Here is a 24532-nt window from a genome sequence, read left to right as displayed (position 1 = left end):
GCAGAAGTGCAGGAAACAGGAGCGGGCCTGGCATGCTCACCCTGATCCACCGGGAAAAGCCCTTCATAAAGCTCTACTTAGAGACTATAAGAAAGCCATCATTGAGGAAAAAAGGAGCCATTTCACCAATCTTACGGCCTCCCTCAAATCATCAAAGGACCTTTTTAATATAATTGATGCACTCTCAGCACCTAAAACAGCTGACCCTACCATCGAAACACAGGAACTCTGTAATAATATTGCGAGTTTCTTCCACTCCAAGATTGCTGACATCTATACTTCTCTTGAAACTCGCAATCTTGGCTGGATGTCAACGCAGTAGGTTCCCTTTCTCTACCTGCCTCTCCCTCTATTGAGAATGTTGATGCTTCCTCTAAACTACAGCTTACTTGTTTTCCTCTTTTGACTCCAGAAGAGCTCGACCTCCTTCTTGATGCCACCAAGTCTTGTTCACCTCTCGACCCCTGCCCTCTGCCCCCTAAGAACCTTGAAGACTTGCAGAGGGTCGGTCCTCCCTCCTCTTTTGGAGGTTATGAACATGGCCATCAGTGAGGAAGTCTTCCCCTCATCCTTGAAGACCGCCATTGTTAAACCACTGCTCAAAAAGCCCTCTTTGGACCCTGGAATTCTTAAAAACTATCGTCCCATTTCCCTGCTCCCAGCCCCAGCTAAGATACTGGAGTCTCATATAAACCGAAACCTCTCTACTTTTATTGAAAGTTCTGAACTCTTAGATGCCTCCCAACATGGGTTCCGGGAAGCTCATAGCACCGAATCTGCCCTAACGGTTGTGATTAACAACATCCGCATGGAGGTTGATAGGGGACATCTTACTCTGCTAGTGTTTTTAGATCTCACAGCAGCATTTGACACTCTGTCCCCGTCAATCCTGATCTCCAGGTTCATGGACATCGGAGTAGAGGGTACTGCCCTCAGCTTACTCTCCTCCTTCTTACATCACAGGGAGCAGAGAGTTAAAATCGGCAATTTTCTCTCCGCCTCTCAAAAAGTGCAATGTGGGGTACCACAGGGCTCCTCGTTGAGCCCATTATTATTCAACATCTATGTTACCCCACTTGCCAAGGTGGTGAGATCCTTTGGTCTTGAAGTATTATCGTATGCCGATGATACCCAGATCCTGGTATCTATTACCCAGTCGGCCAGTGACTCTGCGTCCAATTTTAGAGCATGTATGGAGGCAGTCATCCAGTGGATGGTGCATAACTTTTTACAACTGAACGGTGAAAAGACCGAAATTATGGTCTTTGGAGGGAGTCAAGATGTGTGGTCAAAAGACTGGTGGCCTTCTTCACTGGGGGACTGCCCTCTTCCTACTCTTTCTGCCAGGAACCTTGGTGTCCTAATCGACCCCATTCTCTCATTCGATTCTCAGGTAAACAGAACGGTGTCTACTTGCTGTGCCATCATTAGAACACTGAGGAAGATTGCTCCGTATTTATCTCAGGCAGCCCGGAAACAATCCACTGTTGCCTTAGTTTCATCTAGGCTAGACTATTGTAATGCCCTATATAGTGGCATTAACAAAAGCTCCATCCACCGCCTCCAAATGGTGCAGAATGCCGCGGCCAGGATGGTCTTGAATCTTCCTCGGCTTGCTTCTGTAACCATGGCCAGAAGGGACCTCCATTGGCTTCCGATTTCCTCTCGGATTTCCTTCAAACTTCTTTGTCTAGCCCATGGTGCAATTCATGGCTCAGAGGGTATTAGGTCCCTTTTACGCGTCTATAGCCCTCAAAGAACTCTCCGCTCGGCATCTAAGAACATGCTCTCGGTTCCTAGATTTTTGAAGGCTAAATGGGGAGGTAGAGCATTTTCCATCTTGGCTCCAAAACTTTGGAACTCCCTCCCTCTGGAGCTCTCCAGCCAGTCTTCTTTGGTGGTTTTTAGGAAGCGCCTGAAGACCTGGCTTTTCTCTCAGGCATATTAGCGGCTTCACCCCTAATGGTATTTTGATTTTACAGTTGGTAGTTTTGGACTTCTGTGTGTCTGTCTTTGCGCTTTGATGCCCCTTGGGGCTAAGTTTGCGCGTTATAAAACGCCTTTCCTTCATTCATTTGTTAAAAACACAAAACAAGATTCATAGCTAGGAATCTTGTATTTGTGTATTTTCAATCATTGATTATGATATATCACTGTATATTTCTAAACTGTATTTGACTATAGTTGTGTGCTGAGTTAACTTGTCTTTTGTGTTTTTGGCTTTCCCAAATTAGTGGGGACATAGGAAGGTCACGTTCCCGGCTCTTTGCACCACATTTTTTGTCTGACCTTCGAGGACTAGACTGACTGGTGCTGGCTCTGAGTGCCCTGACCCCCTGTCTCTTGTCTTGCTTAATTTAGGAGGTGGTTGAGGACTTGCAAGTCAATAACCTCAATGTTCTGATGAAGCTATATTCATATAAAGAATAAATATTCATGTACACGTTGGAAAGATCTGGCTTTTTAAAATAACTCGGGGTCAGACCAAGGGAAACTGCTGGTGATACAGCAAGGTTTCCTCAGAGACCAGTACCTCTAAACTGTCTGAGTGCACTAAAGATTTTTCGTTGACAAAGGCATCCACTAGTTATAAAGGCAACAGAGAGCGAAAGAAATGGAGATATACTATTATTGTCTGGCTTTTAAAAATAGTAATAAATATCAGACCACACGACATGCAGGCACTGTTCAAACTATTCTGGAATGAGAGTGAACTGACAACAGTCAACTGGATGCTAATCCAAGGTCTACTGTGATGAAGAATCCATGGGACACTAATTCAGGGTATATGGGGACGAGGAATCCATGAGACACTATTTCAAGGTCTACCACTTCTCACCCCTCAATGTCCCTCTGTGGATGGAAATTGGTAAAAGAGCAAGGGCAATGCACATCCATAAAATTCACAGACTAAAAATACTTCTGTGGAAGGCCTTGACCACAAGCCTCACAAATCCTTTTTGGGCCAAATTCTGGCCGGCTAGGATGTAAGGTCTTTGTGGTTCCTAGGTTGCCCGCTCCCTCATCATAACCTGTTTGCAGGCATCATTGACCTAATTTTTCCCATTCGGCCTCCAGGTAAGAGGCCTGTCCTCTCCTTGCACCAGGAAGTACAGTTTTCTGTTTTACCAGAGAAGGTAACAGAGGCAGACCTTCTCAAAAGTCCAGCCCTAACAGAAGCAGTGATCAGTGGCATCATGTTAATCGCAAACTTCTTTTTGGGCTGGACTACAAAGGCTCCTTATGACATTCAAGCGGACTACATTTGCTGCTAGAAGAACCCAGTATGCATCCTGCTTTGGAAGTACTGGCAAGAAGCTGGGTCCAATGAAAGAACTTAATGGTGGGGTACACATACGAGGTAACAGTAGGACAGAGACGTGGGCAAGACAGTGGTATAAACTGTTCATGGTAATGTGTATTGACGTTGACTCAAACATAAATCTCTCAGCCTAGGTCTCATGGTTGACAGGCCAAGCACATCAGAAAAGTCTGATGGTAAGTTCGGGTACAATGGCAGACAGTCAAGCTTTGGCAGAAAAGCAGCCTTCAAGATTCCTAATGGGGTTTGAGAGAGGGCCTAAGAACAATGTACATGGAAGCTGTCACAGGAAAGGACAAAAGCAACCTGGGACTTTACCGTTTTAATGTTGCGCTGCCTGGGTAGTGCCCCAGATTACAAAAAATAAAAGATTTGTCGCCACTGCAGGTGCAAACTTATGTTAAACGGTGTTCTGTGATAAAACTTCTATTGCATGCAAAACTCTTTCCCTGCAATATAGCTACTATCCAGGTCCTAGGACACCATAGAAGAGATGAAACATCATGTGGTCAAAGTCTCAGCCACCTGTACCACCATCATCAGGTGGTTGAGGAAAATCACATGGATGCTTCCCCCAGACACCCAGAAGTCAGTGGTCCAGGCCTTAGTAACATCTCGCCTGGACTACGGTAATGTACTTCTTCTGGGTGCCTGCAAAGAGGTCACCCGGAAGCTCCAAGTGGTTCAGAACATGGCTGCCCGTCTTCTCTGTAATTTGCCGAGAACTTCCTCTGCTTCTTCTTCCCTGCGTAGCCTGCATTGGCTGCGCATAGAATCCAGGTCCAAATTCAAAGCTCTTTGCTTCATGCACCGTATCAAAGCTGGAAAATCCCCTCACTATCTATCCACTTTAGTTCAACAATACTGTCCCTCGCGTACTCTCAGATCGTCCTCCCACTGTAGATTCTCTGTCCCCCGTTTCAAGCGTGCTAGAGTTGGAGGGCGCTCTTTTTCTTACCTAGCACCCACGCTTTGGAACTCGCTCCCCATCCCTTTGCGGTCTGAAACTTGTTATCTCAAGTTCCGCAAAGGAGTGAAAACCTGGCTGTTTTCCCTATAATCTGTTCCCTACAATTCCGTCTGCCTTCTATTACTTCTGTTCTCCTAGCGCCGGGAAACCTACGGGTAGCTGTGCGCTTTACAAAATCAGATATAATAATAATAATAATGAAGCGTTTGCACCCAACATTCTCAATATTGCAATGCACTTTAATTCTATGTCAGGGCCAGAGGCGAGGATTATGAATACGTTGTTCACTTTAGAGTACTTCAATTGTCTTTTATAACCAGAGTTTAGTGAGCGAAAGGTATTCTGTGAAATCTATAAATGATAACATAATCTATATACACCTTCACACATTTAATATATAATTGTGTACATTTCAATTCTTCCTCGTTTTCACAAATCTCTTGTTTTAAGTTTATTTATTCTATAAATGGCTGGACTCTCAAGCTCTGAATGGCGGCTCCGCTCTGTTACAAGATGGCCGCCGTCTGTGCGACTTTTCTTCCAGCGGAGCTCCTGTCACCAGAGCGCTCAGTACTGTCAGAGGCGCACCGCGCAGGCGCCGTCTCCAAGGCAACGTGGACGCTGAGCAGATCTGGGCTGGGAGAGTTCCTGCACCTGAGCGCCCTGCACTGCACCATGGACAAGTACCAGGTACCGGGTCCGGGGAGGAACAGGCCTGCGGTTGAATGGGAGTCGCGAAGACTCTTGCTGTGTTTCCTGCTGGAGAGCTAGCCATCCACTATCCTGACCAGACATTAAGTGGCACAAACTCTGCGCTCACCTCCCCACCCCCCTTCTCCCCTGTCTGAGTCTGTGATCCCATAGCCTTTGAATTTTGCATTCCGAATCTTTCTGTAACCAGAAAACGTTCACGATGTTTCCCCAATCTCCTTTATCCATTTGGCCCTAAATCCTTTGACCCCTGTGGCCCTGAATCATTTGACCCCTGTAGACTCAAAACTGCTGATTTCAGACACAAACAATTGAACATGTCATCTGAATTTTTGCCTCTTGGAGCTCCAGAACTAGCACTTTCATATACAACATTCTCTTTTAATCACTTTTATTCCAAAACACCTAACCCTGTTCTAAGGCACGTTTATGCACACTATCTGTCATATTTGCGATCTTGATCTACATTTATTTATTCCAAGAGTTTTGTAGTGTGCAGGCATGTCACTTCAGAGCGACTATTTCAGTTGGAACTGAGGTGGCCAACTTTCCATTATTGCCGAGCAGGGCACTTTGCATGCAGAGTGGTCATCGGAGAAAGATTTCATGGCTGCATCTTCGAAATGAGCAATTGGATGAACACAAACTGTCTAAGGCTTAACTCAGCTAAGACTGAGGTTATCTAGTTCGGAAACCAGACCACTTTTGGCCCCTGTCTTGGTGGCCAGGGGACCTAGGTTCCCTCCCTGTCCCAGTTAAGAAAGCCACACATTTAGGAGTCATGATGGACAGCAAACTTACCTTCTAAGAACAGGTGAACTCAGTGGTTTATTTGTCATTTTACACTCTAACATCTATTAAGAAAAGTCTTCCTTATATACCCGAAGAAACCAAAAGGATGGTAGCCACTGCCCCAACCTTAGCACAAATTGACTAATGTAATGGGCTGTACATAAATATGAAAAACCAACACCTGCATAAATTGCAAATTGCAAATGTTGCAGAATGCGACAGCTAGGTTACTTTCTAAATTCCTAAATTTAAATCAGCCACACAGGCAATGCGCAAGCTTTATTGGCTTCCTATCAAACAGCGTACTAAATTTAAGGCCCTCTGCATTGCCTTTAGGGCCCTGAGCAGAGGTCCCAGCATTGTCTAAACTCACTTTCAGAACATATGAGCCACCCAGATATCTGTGTTCCACAGGAGCAAACAGCTTGGTCATACCTAGGGTACACTGGACCTTCTGGGGAGGTAGACGTTTTGATTGGGGTATTGCCAAACTCTGAAATGCATTACCTCAGTCTATCCCTAGCCTACTGGCATTCAGAAAGGCCCTTAAGACTTGTCTCTTTGCCTGAATTAGCAATCTGGTTCCAGCCCTCACCCTGCTGTAATTTGAGCTAGAGCCTTGACTCCCCCGGGTATTTGTGTGCTTAAGAAATGTATTAACATAACAAACTGGACATGTTGAAACATGTTGCACGTGTGGAGGCATATTGCATGTGTGGAGTCACTTTTCACAAGTCTTTCCACACATGGAGTCATCAGAAGATATTTGTTGGGGATAAGGAGTATATTATAAATCTTAGAACACATGTTTAGTGTTTCATTCCATAACAACCCCTTCTGAACCAGACCATTTTTAAAGATATAGCGCCTCATGTTCAAAGGGTACATGAGGCGCTATCCCCTGATTCAATAAATCCTGGTGGGCAAACAACATCAATAGACGTTACCCCGTGGATATGTTTTAGCCATGACTGATGTTCTGATCTTAGCGTTTCCTAAATCTGCTGGAAATAAATATTGTATTCTAATTCTGTGTAGGGCTCAAAACTTTGTGACATTTCTCTTGGAAGGTTCTTTTGGCGCCATCACTCAAGTTGTAGTCTAGTGGGCTAGTTGGAAAGCGCAGAACCAGGATACATGATTTCCAGTCCGGGCCTCTGCATTAGGGCAAATTGTGTACTCTTAAGCAATCACTTAGCTTAATTTTTCGGCAAAATACAGAGTGTTTGGAATCAGTAGAAAAGCTACTGGTAACTGTATGGTTAAAAAAAAATTGGAACTGTATATTACCTGGGGTGGGGAACAGTGACTAGTCTCCTGTTCTGTTTACCAAAACATAACATGGAGGTACAGGTATAGCCTTTGGAACAAGTACAAGTAATACAGTGTTGAGTCTCCTACTTCAACAAACTGTTTGATCTTGAGCAAATCATAAATTCCTCCAGGCTCTGTCTGTCCACTTAGCTGACAATATATGAACACTTTGAAGCAGGGTTTATTGAAGAACTAAATTCCAAGAACATGTTTTAAAGTCAGGCCCCTTGCCTGGTAACACAATCAGGGTCTTGTAACTGCAGGTAGCCACATTCCTTATTAGCCTTTACAACAGTGGCCATGCTCGTGAAGCTTCATTGAGCAACGCCCACCCGTTCTTCAGCTCCTCCCCCTGCCTCCACAGGCAGGCACTTCTTTTACAGCTGTCGTGGGTCTGAAAGCAGTTCAAGCTATTCTGTGGCTAGTTAATTTATTCCTGATCAGAGTTTAATTTAATTGTCATCGAGTGGCATATAATGATACATTTCACATCTTGTACCACCTCAGTGCAGGCTGCGGGAGAACCCACAGAAAAGCGGGACAACTCGTTAGAAAATGGGATTGTTGGCCACCCTAGTTGGAATAATTTCCACAGTGTTAGTAAATTCCTGTTAGAGATTGCACACTGGGTTACCATATACAGGTTTGCTATTGATGCAGGCTGTTTTTTTAGAGTGGGAATATTGGAAGGGGGTAGTAAAGTTTGGAAAAGGGTTGATTCGTTAAAATATACCTTAATTGGTAGCTAAAGACTGAACCGACTTGGAGGCGAATGCTCAGATTTGCCTTTAATTGTTGTGTTTGGGATGGTCTAGCTATATCCCAACATCCATTATTTTATTTGACAGTTCAGTTCATAAGTTACAGGCCCTTGGTCTTTCAACGATTTGTCCCCATTTCTCATTGTCTTGTCCTAAATGGGAAGTTTCTGTATTTCGGTAAAAATATATCAGAAACCAAGTGTGTTTTTAAGTTAATCAAAGTTGTCACTGAATAGGTATGTTTTCAGTTGTTTGCCGAACTGTAGAAGATTAAGTTCTGGTTTTAGTGTCCAGTTGACTGCATGACAGGTTTGAGCCTTGCTTTTCTAATGTCCTTCCTCCATGCTTCTTGTAATGATCTTATGAGAGTTTGCTGGTGTGAAAGATCGGGCTGCTACACAGTGGCTGCCAATTTTAGAGACATCCTGCCCTGTGCTTGGTGTGCAGGGTTTTAAATATTATTACGGCATCCACTTTAAATTAATTGATGGATTGCAGGGCTAATGTTATGGGTTCTCATCATCAGAGATATTGACTGACTCTAGAACATGTAATCCAAATGTCTGTCATTGCCGTAACACCAGTCTTGGGGAATACCATAACTCCAGTGCTTGTGACTTCTTTTACGCAAGTCTCAGGACTCCTACCATATTCTCAAGGACAATTTGCGTTTCTGTGGTCTCCATAGCACCACTCACTATATGCCCATCACCCTGATCTCAAGGACCCCTGTAAACTCCAGCAGGACTACTTTTGGTCAACCATCAAACTCCAACCTCTTTAAAACCTATTACTCCATTCTCCATGCATCCACTGGCCCTAATCCCAGTAAAACGAATGTATGATCACTGTGATGCCGGTCTCTGACCTCTTCAACTCCAGTCTCTGGATCTCTGCCTCCTGGAACCACTGCAATCCAGATATTTGACTTCTGCTTGTAATCACACAATTCAGATTACTAATCTTTCATCTGTTGGCCTGCCCTTCCTCAGTTTAGTAACAACTCTGAACTGGCTGCTTTCCATATCACCACTTTTGCATCCAAAACACATGACTCTGACCATTTGGTGTAGGCCTAATCTCTCACCCATGTTGTGTGTAACGTGTCTGTGCTGGTAAACTCAATGCAACCTCTGATAGCCCAGAACTCACCCTCTTGATTTCTACCACTCCATCCCTAATTAATGTATATACTGCAGGTGCTACCCTTAAAACTCTTGTTCTCCCAACATCAGAAGAGTAGGCAGAATTGTTTGTAATTTCCTGGCCAGTGGCTAAAAGGGACGGTGTACTGGCCTTAGCATCAAGAACCAGAAATAAACCTGAAGCGTTTACTAGTTGAAATAACTCAAGTACAGTGGATTTGTAGAAACAGTTTACAGAATGACTCTAAAGTGGAGCTGTCCTTTCTAGAAACGGTCAATCAATTGTATGGAACTGTCCGTTCACATCGTCAATAGAATTCATAGTGTGCATACAGTGTGGTAATAGAATTTGGTTGTCAGAATATAGTGTGACAGAAATATTGTGTCCTAAATATCATCTACTAAAACATTGCCCCTTTGAAGTTACTAATTGAAAATATAAGCTCAATGGGATACTATTTCTGTAAACATTTATAAATACACAATATTTATGATGATTGCATTTCTGTGCATGAGATTCTGACATAAAACAGTTAATACATGCTGCAACCAGAATGACATTAAGAGCACTATCTCTGGATGAATTATGGATGAATGAAGGTGTCTGAGGCCGTTTCGAGACCCAGAACATGCTTGTGGTTCAAAGAGGCACTTGAAAAGCCACATTACCAATGACCACAGTTTCTGCAGGCCCTGTGGATCTTCGATTTAAAGTCTCAGCATTTCCAGTTGTTCATTGAAGGCAGTGGGAAACATCCTTTACTCCGCATGAGTTACTAGGCATGTCATTATCCCACATTTTGTACTCCGCAAAAACGTTTACAAAGCAGGGCTTTACACCTCAAACCATTTCATTACATTCCCCATTACAATGCCCCAGTGGAGTTAGAATAGTAAATTGCATTGTAATGGACAATGACATGTAATGGATTGTGTTATAAAGTTTTTGCGGAGTAAAAAACGCGGGCTAATGGCATGCGTTGTAGATGCATGCGGAGTAAAGTGTCCTATTCAAAGCAATATCTTATTTATCTTGTGTACGCTTCTTGATGGCTGACAGAGTGACAGCATAGCTGCTTCTTAGCTGTTTAACTAGCCTATCATGCCCATTGTCCTGACATAAAAAATCCAAGCAAATTATAAAAACAAAGAACTAAGTTGATCTTAATGTAGGGCACTGATTGGTGAAGACTCACACTCCTCACTGTATTCAGAGCAAACACCCTGCATGGGAAAATATTGTGTATTGCTTATCTGTGTGCTATGGAACATTTGTTGTCATAAGTGACCATTTGCCACATGTTGGTAAGAGCTTTATTGAGTACTTTATTATCCAATAAAGATGTAGGAAGGTAGGATCCTTCTGCATGGTAAGGCCTACTCTACCCTCTCACAAAGTTTGAGGCTAGCATCCCTTGTGGGGGTTGCAATAACTGAACCCCTGTGCATCGCGTGGCTCAATGGTTAGAGCGGCAGACCCTGATGCAGAGGTCTGGCCCGGGACCAGGGTTCAATTCCCACCTCGGCGGGTCTTGGGCTCAATTTCCTCGGACCTGATAATTCTCGCCTCAGTGCCTATTCTAATCATGGGCCCCACTCTGCAACTCTGGGCAATAGCTTGCTTAATCTCCACAACGGCCCCAACAGCGCTAGGATGCCTGGCTGCACCTTGAGGGTGCCCAGGAGTGGGCGCCTCAAAGGGAAAAAAACAGGTATTCGTACAAGCGCCGGAGAGACCCCATGTGGGGTGATTCAGGCGCTATACAAGTAATACAAATACAACATTTACATTTACCTGGTCCTCACAGCTGCAGAGTCAAGTTCCTCATCAACTCACCTGTAACAGGGTGTCCTTTGGACACTCCTGCACCCTTGAAATCGCATTCTCAATTTGCGAATCGCTAATTGGTAATCGCAAATTGAGAATGTCTTCCCATTCATTCCTATGGGCCTCTAGGTCCATGGGAATGAATGGGGAGGTATTCCTTAATTGCGACTCACAATTTGCGAGTCGCAATTAAGGAATATAAAGAAATCGCAATTTATTTAGCGATTTCTTGATGCATTGCATTTTGAAATTCCTTAATTGCGATTCCTTATTTTTCGCAATTAAGGAATCGCAAAAAGCAATATTGATGCATGTACCTGTTAATCCCAAATTTGGAAGTCCCGGGCAAGACTAGGCCAAGTGGAGGAAGTCACCCGTCTGCACATTACAAGGCTTGCAGGCCAGATCATCTCGCAAGCCGTATCTATGTAATCTCTCTGGAGTGTTATAGACCCTGTTGAGATACTTAAAATGAATCAGTCTATTTCTCCCATTTAATGAGATGCGTTTGGTGCTAGTGCAGCAGTAAGTCCACATAGTGTCATCTATGTCTCTATTCAATTCTCGTTGCCAAGCCAGTTGGGCTTCAGTGTAGTGGTTTTCCCTATAGGACATGTATAAGCTGTAAATCTTGGATACTATTCTGGAAGGGGACTTCGCCGTTATGACGTAGGACAGGGCTGGTAGCTCAGGAGGTTCTATCATGTCTTCTAAAATGGTCAGTAGCGCATGTCGTGTTCTGTGGAATTGGAATTGTGCGAACATGGTAGGTGTAGTACCCCCCGTCACCAAGTTTCCTTAATTCTTTGCGACGCCGTCTTTAAATAAATCGCTGATGATCTGAACGCCCAGCGAATTGAGTGCTCGCGTAACCCCTTTATCCCAACACGGGGGCAGCCAGCGACACCAAGCAAGCAAAGCGTACGGGGAATAAAGGATGGCACCTGCCTGTAGCTGTAATTGATAGTGCCACACATGTGTTGTCGCATTTATTGAGTCTAAGATCGCTGTCCTTCAGTCCGCATCCATGAACATCAGCAGCGGCAATGGTGCCGCCACTGCGTTTCCTATATGGAGGTGCGGGATGTCCTGAGAACCATGCATTCAGAAATAAGCTTGCGCGCTATGCGCTGCTCTATAGTATAATTCAAAGTCAGGGGCGCCCAGTCCACCCATGTAGTATGGTAGAGTAAGGACCTGCCATTTGAACAGCGCTTGCTTTCCCGCCCAAGCTAACTCAACTATCAGTGTTGTGAGTCAACTAACGAATGAGCGCGGAAGGACTATGGGGATATTCGAGAAAAGGAACAAAAAACGAGGTAGTCTTCCCAATAGAAACAGGGGTAGTTTAATCCAACAGTCTACTTCGTCCTCTAATTTGCTGATAGCCACCCCGTATTTGTCTCTGAACACAACTTCTGAGTCAGTATGTACCCTTATACCTAAATACCTCACCGCTTCCGTTGACCACTGCAACGGGTAGTCTGGTTCGAACTGTGCTGTGGCCAGTGTTAGTGGAAATATGATAGACTTCGGCCAGTTAACTCGCAGGCCGGATACCACGCCGAAATGCACTACTTCGCGCAGAACCGGGGAAAGGTTGCACTTGTGGTTTCTAACATATAGTAGAGTGTCGTCTGCATAGGTGGAGACTATTATTTCATAGCCCGTGAACCAAATGCACTTGTGTCTATGATATTATCTGAGCGCGCAGGCTTGGGGCTCGGCCACCAGAGCATATACGTTTGGAGACAGAGAGCAACCCTGTCGCGTACCTCTAGAAATACGTATTGGGTCTGTCACTAAATTCCCTATTTTTATTCTGGCAGTGGGAGCGTTATACAGGACCCCTAATAATTGGAGGAATACCTGCCCCAATCCCATCCTAGTTAGAACCAGTCTCATAAAGGGCCATTCGACTGAGTTAAAAGCCTTCTCCATGTCAAGGAACACCGATTCCACTTGCATCTCTGGTCTGATATGTTGCAGGGCGCCAAACACTGTGCGTAAATTATAAGTTAGGTTTCTGCTCGGTACAAACCCCGCCTGTTCGGGTGCAACCAGGATCGGAATTAAAGGGACCAAGCGGTTAGCCATGATCTTTGCAAATATTTTCATATCAACATTGTGCAGTGAGAGCAGGCAGTAAGAGGCGCATTCCTCCCGGGGCTTATCTGGTTTTTGGCTAGCTACAATAATTGCTTCCCGTTCCCGTTACACACATGTCGTTAAAAAGCGTAGCCATGTGTGGCACCAGTAGATCCTGTATAGATAGACTGTAAGGCCTTCCCCTCCGGGCGCACTACTCGCTTTCATGTGCGAAAGGGCAAAGATGATTTCCTCTCTCTCGATGGGTCTCATAAGAAACTCACAATGCATGTTTGTGAGCCATGGTAGTTTTATATGTGTTAGGTAATTAAAATTTCCTTCTCTGTACCCCCCCCATAACGGGTAGCATATAGGTCAGAATAGTATTGACGGAACCTGCCAGCCTCTTCAGTTAGGTTGTCACCCTCCGTCGTTCTAATCTCTACTACTACAGTTTTTTTCCTTCGCTTGAGTAGGTGTGCCAGTACCGCCCCATGCCTGTCACTCTCGCCGTAGGTCTGCGCCATGGCATACTTACAGAGGTGTTTAATTTCAGCCTCGGCTGCCTCATGATATTCCTCCAGCAAGACTTTGAACTCCTGCAGGAGTGTATCATCCACTCCAGCCTGTTGGTGTGCTTCTAGGGACATTAGTTGTTGCTCTAGGTCAGTATGTCATTTTTGGATCGCCCTGAGAACGCCGAAGTGCTCAGTCATTGTAACCCCGCGGATGTAGACCTTGAACGACTCCCAGACTACCTGAAAGCTATCAACCAATCCTACATTGGTTTCAAAGAACATTTCAATTGCTTCAGCCAGTTCTTCTTTAAAAACCATATTGAGAAATGAGTAAGGCGAAAACCTCCACATGAAAGGAGGGATAGTTTTTCTGGGGTTGTAAAGCACTAGCAGTATCCGGTAGTGATCCGAAAGGGTCCGGGGTAGTACTTTGCAAGAACGGGCTCTCTAATGCAGCTGTCTATTCTACTCAGGTGTGCAGGTCATGATATGCTGAGTAGTGCGTAAAGCCCCCTTTGTCCGGGTACTTCTGGCGCCATACGTCACATAGGTCAAACCTGACCGTGGCGCTTTCAACTGCTCTGGCCGCTGCCGTAATATGTCTATCTGTCCCCCCTGAACTGTCCAGTTGCAGATTTCTGACTAAGTTGAGATCTCCACCCAAAAGCAGTAGTCCCTCTCCTTGCAAGGCCACCGTGTCTGACAGTGCAGCAAAAAACTCAGGGCTGTAAATATTTGGGCCTTAAATGTTGATTATGAGAAGGTCCATTCCCTTACCCCTACACCTAGTGACAACAAATCTACTGTCCTTGCCCGTGTCCAACGACATTATTGTCAAGGCTGATCTAGGGTTCACCCAGTTAAGTACCCCCGTGCATGAGTGGTGGATCCTGCTGCATGTCAGTTACCCTGTAAACCCCTACTGCGCAGCATTGGACTGCTGAGAGGCAGATGCGTCTCTTGTATTAGCGCAATATCTATTCCATGTCTGGTTAAGTATCTCAGGACTTTACAGAGCTTTCTGTGGTCATTAAGTCCTCTAACGTTCCAAGTGAGTGCACAGAGAGTGTCAATACTAACGTCGCTGCTGGACTTACTGGGTTCTGTCATGGGGCGTGCCTTGCCTGTCTCGCCAGGCCGACCTGTGGTACAAGTAGTATATATGCACTCCGTGTGTGATCAAGGATATAATAAACAGATTGCCAAACTATCCGAGTCTCATGCTCCACCCAACTCCCTCCCCCCCTCACGCCAGGCTATCCCCAACTTGCCTTGACTAAATTCACCCATGTTCCCTCCCTGCATCTTCAATTTGTTCAGGAATTCAAATCTGTATAACATCAACTCAGGATCCCCTCCCTCCCCAAAACAGAACCCAAGCAGTGCAAGACGCGCGTGGGCCGACATAGATCGCCTAGTAGGGCTATGTGTCCCTATTAGTCGCTACACTTACTCCTCCCACCAACCACCGCTGTAGTCCGTCTGCTTTGTATAACGTATCCTCCACTCCTATCAATTAACCTGCTTAAACATAGGTAGCATGTATAACACACCCAACTGAGTTAGCCACATTGCCATTATCACGGTAACACGGTTCAACCTGCAGATTGATCGGTGAAGATACGTGAGTGGCCATACCGGTTCAGTCGCGCCGGATAGAGCATAGCATAGTCGATGTGTTGGTCTCTCAGCTGGCGTTGCAACAGCGCATACTGTCTGCGCGCTTCTTGTACTCTTGCCGTGAAATCTGGGTTTAAAGAGATGTTAGCCCCTCGTACTTTAGTGTTTGTTTGTCTCTGGCTACTGACAATGCCGAGTCCCTGTCCCGATAGTTCAGCAGTCTTGTGATTATCGGTCATGGGGGGCCACCAGGAATATGGCGGGCCCAGAAATCGGTGATTTCTTTCCACCACAAACACGGGGAAAAACGTTTCACGGCTAAGGAGGGCGACCAGGAGTTTCTCGACAAACTTCTCTATGTTGCCAGTCTGGGTCAATTCCAGCAAGCCTGTGATCCTCAAGTTATTGTGTCAGGAACGTGCTTCCAAGTCCTCCGCCTTATCTTGCGGCACCTGTAGCACTCTCCCCATTTGGTTGTGGTCTGTGTCCATTTTCGTCTGCGCTTCCTCCACCTCAGCAACTCTGCATACCGCCATGTCTAGCCTTTCAGCGTGTTTATCCTGTCTCTCAGACATTCTGTCCATCCGGTGCGATATTGAGTCTGTTTTTGTACCTAATACTGAGAGGCTGACCTGTAAGACTTTTTCCATTGCTGCTAGCATGGTGCGGATGTCGCCGTCTGTCTCTTCCTGTGCCTGATCTTGCACATTTTCCCCGTCATCAGCTGCGTTCTCCCGCACCTTCGTCTTCCTGAGGTCAAAAGTAAGTTTAGGTTAGGTTTTGTCGACTCTGCCCATCGTGCTCTGACAGTTGCAACAACAGCCTGTATAATCCACGAACTCTGATGTAGCTATGCACCAGCGGGCGCACCTCCAGTCGGCTCTGCTTGTATTTCTGGCCACAGCTTCCGATCGTTGCGTTGGCCACCACAGCCTACCTGCGTCTTCACCGCACTGGATTGTCGCACTTCTGAGGGCCTGTATCAGGCTACCAAGTCAGCGCTGTCAAACTGGACTCCCGGTTTTCTCTGGGCTCAGACCAGTTTGTATGAGTAGTCGTGTCTGGCCTCAACCCAGGATTCCAACGTGCGACTCTGTATTTGTATTTGTATTTGTATCTGGGTTTTATATCGCGCCAACTCACCGACAGGTCTCAAAGCGCTTCTGACCAAGTACAGCAACAGGAAACAAGGTGGAAGAGTGTGGAAGTACCGACCCATCTTACGGGGATGTAAACGCGTCCTTGAAAAGTAAGGTCTTCAGGGATTTCCTAAAGCGGAGAAGATTGGGTTCTCTACGAAGCACCTCCGGCAGCTTGTTCCAAATGGTGGGAGCTTGGACTGAAAAGGATCTGCCCCCTTTAGTTGCCAGTTTAAAGCGTGGGCAGGATAGCAGGAAGGAGTCGGAGGATCGCAGGGCGCGCTTGGGTTCATACACTTCAAGCCTATCTTTTATATAGGCTGGCGCCTGTCCATGAATTGCTTTATGGCAGATGCACATGCTCTTAAATTCGACTCTCTGCTTCATAGGGAGCCAATGTAGCCTATAAAGCAGGGGGGAGGCGTGGGTCCGCCTGGGTAATCCGAAGATTAGACGGGCTGCGTCGTTCAAGATGACCTGAAGACGATTGATGGAATTTTTTGGAAGACCTAGGTATAGCGCGTTTCCGTAGTCGATTCTGGACACTATTGTGGCTGAAACAATGGTTCGAAGCATGTTCGTTGAGAGTAGAGGGACAAGTTTACGTAGCTGCCTGATCAGGTTGGTACAGGAGCCAACCACAGCGGACACTTGGTTGGTCATCGAGAGTTCCTGATCGATTTTCATACCGAGGCTCTTTACACTAGGGCACTGTTTTGGGGTAGGTCCGAGTTCTTGTGGCCAGAACAAATCGTTCCAGGGGGAAGTAGAGGTTGAGACTACAAGGAGTTCCGTTTTGTCTGGATTGATTTTTAATAAGTTAGACGACATCCAGTTTACTGTGAACCGTAGTATATTTTGGGCCATGGACTGAGCCGATGTTGTGTTGTCGATACTCAGCAGCAGCTGAGTATCATCGGCGTAGTTAAAAACTTTACAGCCCATGTTTGCCAAGGAATCTATCAGTGGCTGTAGGTATAGATTAAATAAAAGTGGTGAGAGTGTGGACCCTTGCGGGACTCCACTTACCAAGGCGCCCACGTCGGAGACCTGATCTGCTAACTGGATCCTCTGCGTCCTCCCTAGTAGAAAAGCCGTTAGCCATTGGAGAGCTTGTTCTTTTATCCCGGACCTGGCTAGTCTGTCCAGGAGCAGTGCATGGCTGACAGTATCAAACGCCGCTGAAAGGTCTAATAATATCAGGGCGCTTGGCTTTTTACTGTCAGCCATGCATCTGAGCTCATCCAGTACTGACAGCATTACTAGTTCCGTGCTATGGTGGGCACGAAAACCAGCTTGCCGCTCCTGGAGAAGATGGTGAGATTCCAGAAGGGGTGATAATGATTTTAACACATTCTGTTCTAGAACTTTTGATAGAAATGGCAACTGGGAGATTGGCCTGTAGTTCTTCAGGCTAGTTGGATCTGCCCCAGGTTTTTTTTATCAGGGGTCTGACGCGTGCCTCTTTAAAAGTGGTTGGTAATGATCCAGTAGCTAATGAATTATTTAGGAGGTCTAGGATCTGGTCCTCTAGAATCGGAATTGCTAACCGAAAGATATCGGGAGGGCAGGGGTCGGCGGGGGAACCTGACTTGGTAGATGCTACTAGTTGTCTAAGGGTAGTGGAGTCAATTTCAGGAAATCTAGTAATGATAGGGGTTGAGGGGTTTTGAGGGGACAATGGCATGGTGTGTATAGTTGAGTTGTTTTTCTTGATATCTGACAGGATAGTCGCTACTTTTTCAAGAAAGTATCCTTGAAAAGTGTCACAATCAATCAATGTATCTACCTTTTCCTCCTTTTTGCTTAGTTCTTTCAGTATTTGGAAGGTTTCTTTCTGGATGTTTATGGCATTGTTCATACGTGTTTCATAAAAGTTCTTCTTAGCTGATACGATAAGCTTTTTATACAGTTGAAAAGATGTTCTGTATAATTCCCTGTCAGTATCCTTTTTAGATTTCCTCCAGCATCTTTCAAGATGACGGAGCTTTCTTTTTTGATCTCGTAGGCTTTGGGTGAACCAGGGAGCTCTTTTTTCTGCACCCTTTATTTTTTGTGTTTTTTCAGGGGCTATCTCGTCAATTGATTGCCTGACTGTGGTTACTATAGTGTCATAGTTTAGATCTAGGTCAATGCCATCTGATGGGATTATGGATTTCTGTTTACATTTGGACAGGACTTTGGTCAGGGTTTCTGGGTCGACTTTTTTCCATTGGCGCACTTTTTTAGTTTTTAATGGAAGTTTAGCCTGGGGATTGTTTTGTGGTATATCACACAGAATTAGGTGGTGGTCCGACCAGATGCAAGGTGTGATATTTGTGAGAACCACCTTTGGCATAGAGGACCAAATGAGGTCGAGAATGTGACCTTTTATGTGGGTTGGGGCTTCCACTAATTGTACTCTAGCTGGTGTGTGGTTATTGCGTTATGTGCGCCCAGGTGCGCGCAGTGGGGCAGCTTCAGGGGACGAGACTGGCTCTCTCTTATGTAAACCAATGTGGGGCTCTCCAGAGGCCAGTATTTTCAAGCTGAGCCTCATGCAGTTCCTACAGTACCACTCCTCTCACAAGATGGCGGCGAACGTGGTGAGCCAACAGTCAAGCAGTCTTCAGGCATCAGCTGGGCTCCAGGCTCTTGCAGGCATCCACCACTCTCCCAGGCTTTCAGGGTTCCCAAATGTGTAGATCCCCGTGGCACGACAGGTGCCACTGCTTGTTTCAGGCGGGGCGCTGCACTCACAGGCATGTCAGATAGCCGGCGTACCTGCCTCGCACACACCATGGCTCCCAGTGCTTCTGGGTACTCACTGCATCGTTAGCTGCCGGGCTGCTCAGTCCCTCGTGTCTGTGCGCCACGAGAGGGGCCGCCACCCGCAGTCAGTGCCTCCCGATGTCCCCCAATGCAGAGCCACCTTCCGCTCAGGACCAAGCCCCGGCGTCACAGCTGTGACCCTTGTGTGCGCGCTAATGGTTCTGGCACAATTACTACGATTGTTGCCCCCAAGAATGTCCGAAGCGGTCCCCATCAGCGGCCTCAGGGTCTCACGAGTCAGCCCACCTGCTGAATGCGGGTCGTCGCCGCCAAGTCTATAACTGGAGAAGCCGGCTGTGTTGCGGCAGCAGAGTCGCGGTCCGCCCCTTCGCTTTAACTGCAGGCCGGGGCTCAATGCCGCCTGCAAGACCCCAGCCTCTCCGACACCAGGGGCCGTTAGCAGCAGGCTCTTGTCATGGCACAGACTGAGGATATTTGCCGGATATTGCGATGGCGTTACGGAGCGGGTCACTCAATCGGCCATTTTCACGACTCGCAAGATCCATCCCATTAGGCAGCCAGAGGTTGCCCCCTAGGGATAGATATAAGTTAGTCATGGAAAGGAAAGCCTCCATGGTGGCCAGGGCTCTGAGGAAGCTGAGACCAACCCTGCTAGGGCCTCACTTCCCGAATCAGACACCACACCAGCCTCTTTCTTGGCTCAAACAGATTACAGGTAGTCACCCCAAAGTTTTGAGAGGATCCAAGACCGTACAGGGGAGGAACTTCTCAGTGGACTATAAGATAGGGGGAACTTCCTTATATGGCCACTTAGGAAATAAAGTCTCAACTGGGCAAGGTCAGCCTTATCTCTTTTCGTTTGGGAGGGGGATTATGTAGGATCCTTCTGCATGGTTAGCCCCACTTTTTGCCTGGTGCTAAGCAGTTTTTGGACTAGTCTGACTGGGATCCTGCTAATCAGGACCCCAGTCTATCTGCTTTCTCCCTAAAATGTTGTGTTGAGTACATAGGTACATCCCAGATTAGATACTGGGGTACCCTTATAAGTCCTTAGTATATGGTACTAATATACTGAGGGCATAGGTGCTCCAGAGGTCTCCCATGGGCTGAAGCATGTATTTTGCCACCCTCAAGAGACCATTCAAAATGGAACTACACGCTTGCCATTGCAGCCTGTGTAAGTTGGTGCTAGCACCACTTACTAAAGATATAGGTTTCCTACATCTAGGGTCACTGCACTTAAAACCTCTAAGTTACCCAAATAGCAGGCATTTGCAATCCTGAAGGCAGGGGGCTTAGTTCTAAGTGAGAGGCGCCCCTGCTTGAGCAGGACATCCCTGCAGCCTATGGAGTCCATTCTCCCAGGTTGTCAGTGAAGCATGAGCATCTATAATTGGCTGCAATTAATCTTATCATGTTTGGTATCAAACATGTTGGAAACATATCCACATGGTGTGGGAGGTATGATTCCAAGCACTGGAAGAGCCCTACGTTAGGCTGTCAGTGCTTCCGATACCAGCCTTCTTGACTCGGACAGCACAAAATGGTTGCTGCCGACCTGCCGATGCTGCTCTCTTGCTGCTGAGCCAAGCACGAGCAGGGGAAAACCAGAACAATAGGCATCCTGTCACAGCGAGGTTTGACTACCTTCCAGACAGGATTTAGTGTATTGGGATGGGGGTGGGGTGGGTGCGTTTGCCTTGATATAAGCTTACCTGTGACTTACACTAAGGGCCTCTACTAACCTTTAATCTGTCAACATACAATAGGAAAAAAAGCTGTTTTACACCAGAAATAAATTATTCAACAAAATCAGCACCTCCAATGGAATAATCCTGTTTATTCTATTGTATGTCATATGGCAGTGAATTTTAGGAACTAACCCTGACACAAAACCTCCAAGACTGGGACAAGATGTATATAAAACCTTTTAGATAAACTTCTGCAAAAGCAAACTTATTGTCCAGTTAAAAATCCAGAACAGTGATGCAAAACAGACCGATAAATATCCATCCAAGTAATGGTATTTGCATTTTAGCTCTATCCGAGGAAAAGTGACAGAAATGTACTACACACCTGGGCCATCAAAGAGAGGTTTCAGTATCAGAGAACCTGCCAGGCTGTAATCTGTTTACCAGGCACATCTATAATGTACCCCCTCTTTAAGAGGAGGCTAGACTTAAAAACTGAGGCAAGCATGGTCTAGAATGCTTCTTTTAATATCACCAAAGAAGACGGGGGCTAAAGATGAGCACAAAGCTGGGCTGCTGCTGGTCACGGCATTGGAAGCCCTGCTTAGGAGACTACTTCAGAATTCAAGGAATACACAGTACAGGCAGAAACGCATCAGATACATGCTTGGTGCAGAAGTCTCAAAGCATCTGTGTCTATAAACCTATTACAGATACATTTTTATTTATATTTTTTATTTCTGCTTTTTTAGGATGTGATATTAGTGTGCTTTTCCAGGGCTGGGAGATACAGACCACAAGGGAGATAATACCAGTTTGCATTGAGTGAGTCGGCCATGAGTTTGTTGGGGGCCATATTGTCAAGGGGTATTCGGAAGAGATATATTTTCTGTTGTTTCCTGGTTGTCAGGAGGTGGGTACAGCTTGTAGATGCACAGGGAGGGAGTTCCAGAAAGCTGCTGTGGTATCAGAGAGAGTTGCGTTCAGCGCTTGAGAAGTTTTGGATTTAGGTGTTTCTAGGTTTAGATATAGGAAAGTTCTGCTCCTCAGACCTCTTTGGCCTCATGAGATGTTGAGAAGTTTGGCTAGAAATGTTGGAAGACTTCAATGCATGGCTTTGTAAGCAGGATGTCTGATGTTGAATGTAATCCTTGCTTCAATGGGAAGCCAGTGAGGTTCATTGAGGATGGGTGAACTATGGGAATAAGTCTAAAACCTGAACTTCTGCATTTAGATGATAGAAAGAACAAGACTGTTTCTCTTTTATATTGTTTAAGTTTGGTGTTACTAATTAGATCTGAAGTCCTGGAAGGAGCAGGACCTGTTTGATTCTGGGCCTTTCTTTCAAACGAGCAGTACTTAGACAGTGATTTGAATGATGCTGATGTGTTTTAGTTAGTCATATCCAATAGTGTAATTGTATCGGCATTACTTTTCAGTTTGGCATCCCATTAGGATGTCCAACTGTGTTGAAACCTGGAACTTTGGCACGATGGTCATAGCAATCAAAAGTGAGAGATCAGTACAAGTTAACACAAACAGATGTTAAAACCCAGTAGTGTTGACATTTGCAGCAATTGGGAATTAGAAAAGGATATATTTTCTACTGCACCGACAGAGAGGCAGAGGTATCAGAAAAAGATACGTTAAGCAGCTCTCTGCGAATGATGAAGTAGACTTTTCAAGTAGAAATGAAATGAAAATCCAAATAACAGTGACGTAGCAGCTGTTCATCAGGCTAGATTCGAAATGTAATGCCCAGTTTGATCATCCAACTGTGTTTTAACTATATTGGTAACACCTTGGAGTCGGAGCTTCACAATAATAAGATTTCCATTTTGCCATCTTGCCCTTTTCCTATCTGCCATGTATTTCAAGTGGCAAATTGGAGTAACTTGTTTGGCCATCAAAGTTCACTTTAAATGTGATTTAAGGAAAATGGGCTGCATTTAAAAAAAGAATGATTGCTATATTTAAAAGCAATAACTGACAGTGGTCTGCTGACCCCAGCAGGCCACATCCCTGTGATTTTTGAGATTTCCAATGGATCGCAAACTTAGACCTACCTCATTAGTATTTATGAGGTAGGTCTAGTTGCAAGCCTCTAGGAAGTGCAAAAGTGGTAATTTCAAACACTAATGTTAATACATGTGGCTCTCAGAAGGTTCCTAGACCAAGTAGGTCTGGACCCCTGGATCGAGAGCCTGCTGCTCTTGGGGTCCTGAAACAGTGCACATCCTGGGACGAGATGCCAAGCCTCCCCCCCCCAGGATGGGCAGGGTCCACGAAGTGGAAGCTTCAAAGGCTTGCCGCCTTTGTGAGCTTCCCCAGACCACTTGCCTTTTGGAGATCAGCGCCTTGAGACCCTACGGGTATGTAGCGCGCTCTATAAGTGTCACTGATTGATTGATTGATTGCTGTATTTGACACTGTAGATCAACAAAAAATGAAAAGTTTTTTCTTTTCATTTTTTAAGAGTAGGCAGTGGTCCCTTTGTTGGATGGACGAAAAGAATTAAAGACAAAGATCTGAAAATAACACATTGTTCTCTTTTTTATGTAACCATTGAAAATTCTATGTTACTCCTGATACATGCGTGTGCTAAGGATTGTTGTCTGATTTAAGTAATGACCTTAGGGTCTAAGTTTGGAGGGTTTAGGGTAATTCCCTTCCCTTTGAGCACCGCATCTGCTTATAACGATTTGTCCCAAAACTAATACGTTAATATATGAGCTCCAGGGATTCCCTAGTTCCAATTCACCCCATTAGGACATTACCCAACTTCCCTTATCAGTTAAAAAACAGAGTTAGTGGCTAAAACGTTTAAAAAGTGCCCTCGACATCAACTTTATCAACTTACTAAATAGCAGCATTTGAATGCAAAGATCGCGGTGCAGAAATTGTGTTAGCTAGATCTAACTATCTTCCCTGCTCAAGTCGGACACTTTAACTAAACTCAGTTTGCTGTGCACTGTGCAATCTAATGGGGATAACACACAGAGCCTAAGTTACAGATATAGATCTTACTGTAACTGAACATTTTTAGAAATGATCCTTTAAATTCCGATAAAGGTGTTAGAATATCCAGCTGGATAAAAGCTTTAGAAAATATTGGCAAAGATGATGTGAGACAAGTATTGGGCACTTTTGAGGGTCAGTACAGTGTTCGCAGCCAGTGTTTTAAATGTTACGGGTAATGCAGTTGATCATTACATCCAGCTTCTGGAGACAAAGACATCCTGGGCCGAAACAGGGGCCTGCCGTAGTCAACTCACGCTTTGCTGGATCTCTTACTAGCTCAATTGTAAATTAGTGCTAGCAAGACCCACCGCTCTATTGTAGAGGGAAAAGATAGAAGTGCCGTTCAACAGTTACCAAAAAAAGTACTCCCTGTTATCTGAGCATTGTCAATGGCTTGATTGTCTAAGGTACTGCCATTTTACCAGTAAGGCCACCAGGTCCAGCCTTTTCCGACTCATGGAAACTGGTCAATGAAGTCAATTTTTCCCTATGTGGGTTGTTAATTCTAGTTCACTAATAGTGTCCCCTTCTTTTAGGCTCAGTCCCATATTGAAAAACACCCAGAATTCAACTGTAATAGGGCAACAAGTTTGCTTTCCATATAGATTAGTGAGGGAATTGAAATGTATCTGGAGTGCTTAGGTGCTTTCTCTATTTTAGGCCATTTGTTTTCAATTTGGCTGATGTGTCCTTATGTTTTTGCCTCCTGTCTCAAACAGGCTACCGCCATGTTACATGTGTATGTTAAACAGTTGTCTCACCATGCAACATGCAGATCCCTAATGACCATGGCGCTGTTGTCTCCTCATTCACCTTCTCTTCCTTCTTCCTGTGCTTTCA

The 24532-nt window shown here is 45.4% G+C and overlaps 1 protein-coding gene across 2 annotated transcripts in view; it reads left to right on the top strand.

The window, feature by feature from the left end:
* The first annotated feature begins 4904 nt into the window (after positions 1-4904).
* STKLD1 (serine/threonine kinase like domain containing 1) overlaps positions 4905-24532 on the top strand; it is a 376807-nt gene continuing 357179 nt past the window's right edge. For both annotated transcript variants that reach the window (XM_086924725.1, XM_086924724.1), the window contains exon 1: positions 4905-4982. In XM_086924725.1, the coding sequence (XP_086780851.1) occupies positions 4968-4982 (15 nt within the window). In that variant the 5' untranslated portion in view covers positions 4905-4967. The remainder of the gene's footprint in view (positions 4983-24532) is intronic.

Source organism: Lissotriton vulgaris, chromosome 5 (assembly GCF_964263255.1).
Source record: "Lissotriton vulgaris chromosome 5, aLisVul1.2, whole genome shotgun sequence".
Classification (NCBI taxonomy): Eukaryota; Metazoa; Chordata; class Amphibia; order Caudata; family Salamandridae; genus Lissotriton; species Lissotriton vulgaris.
This window is presented reverse-complemented; position numbering and strand designations above follow the sequence as displayed.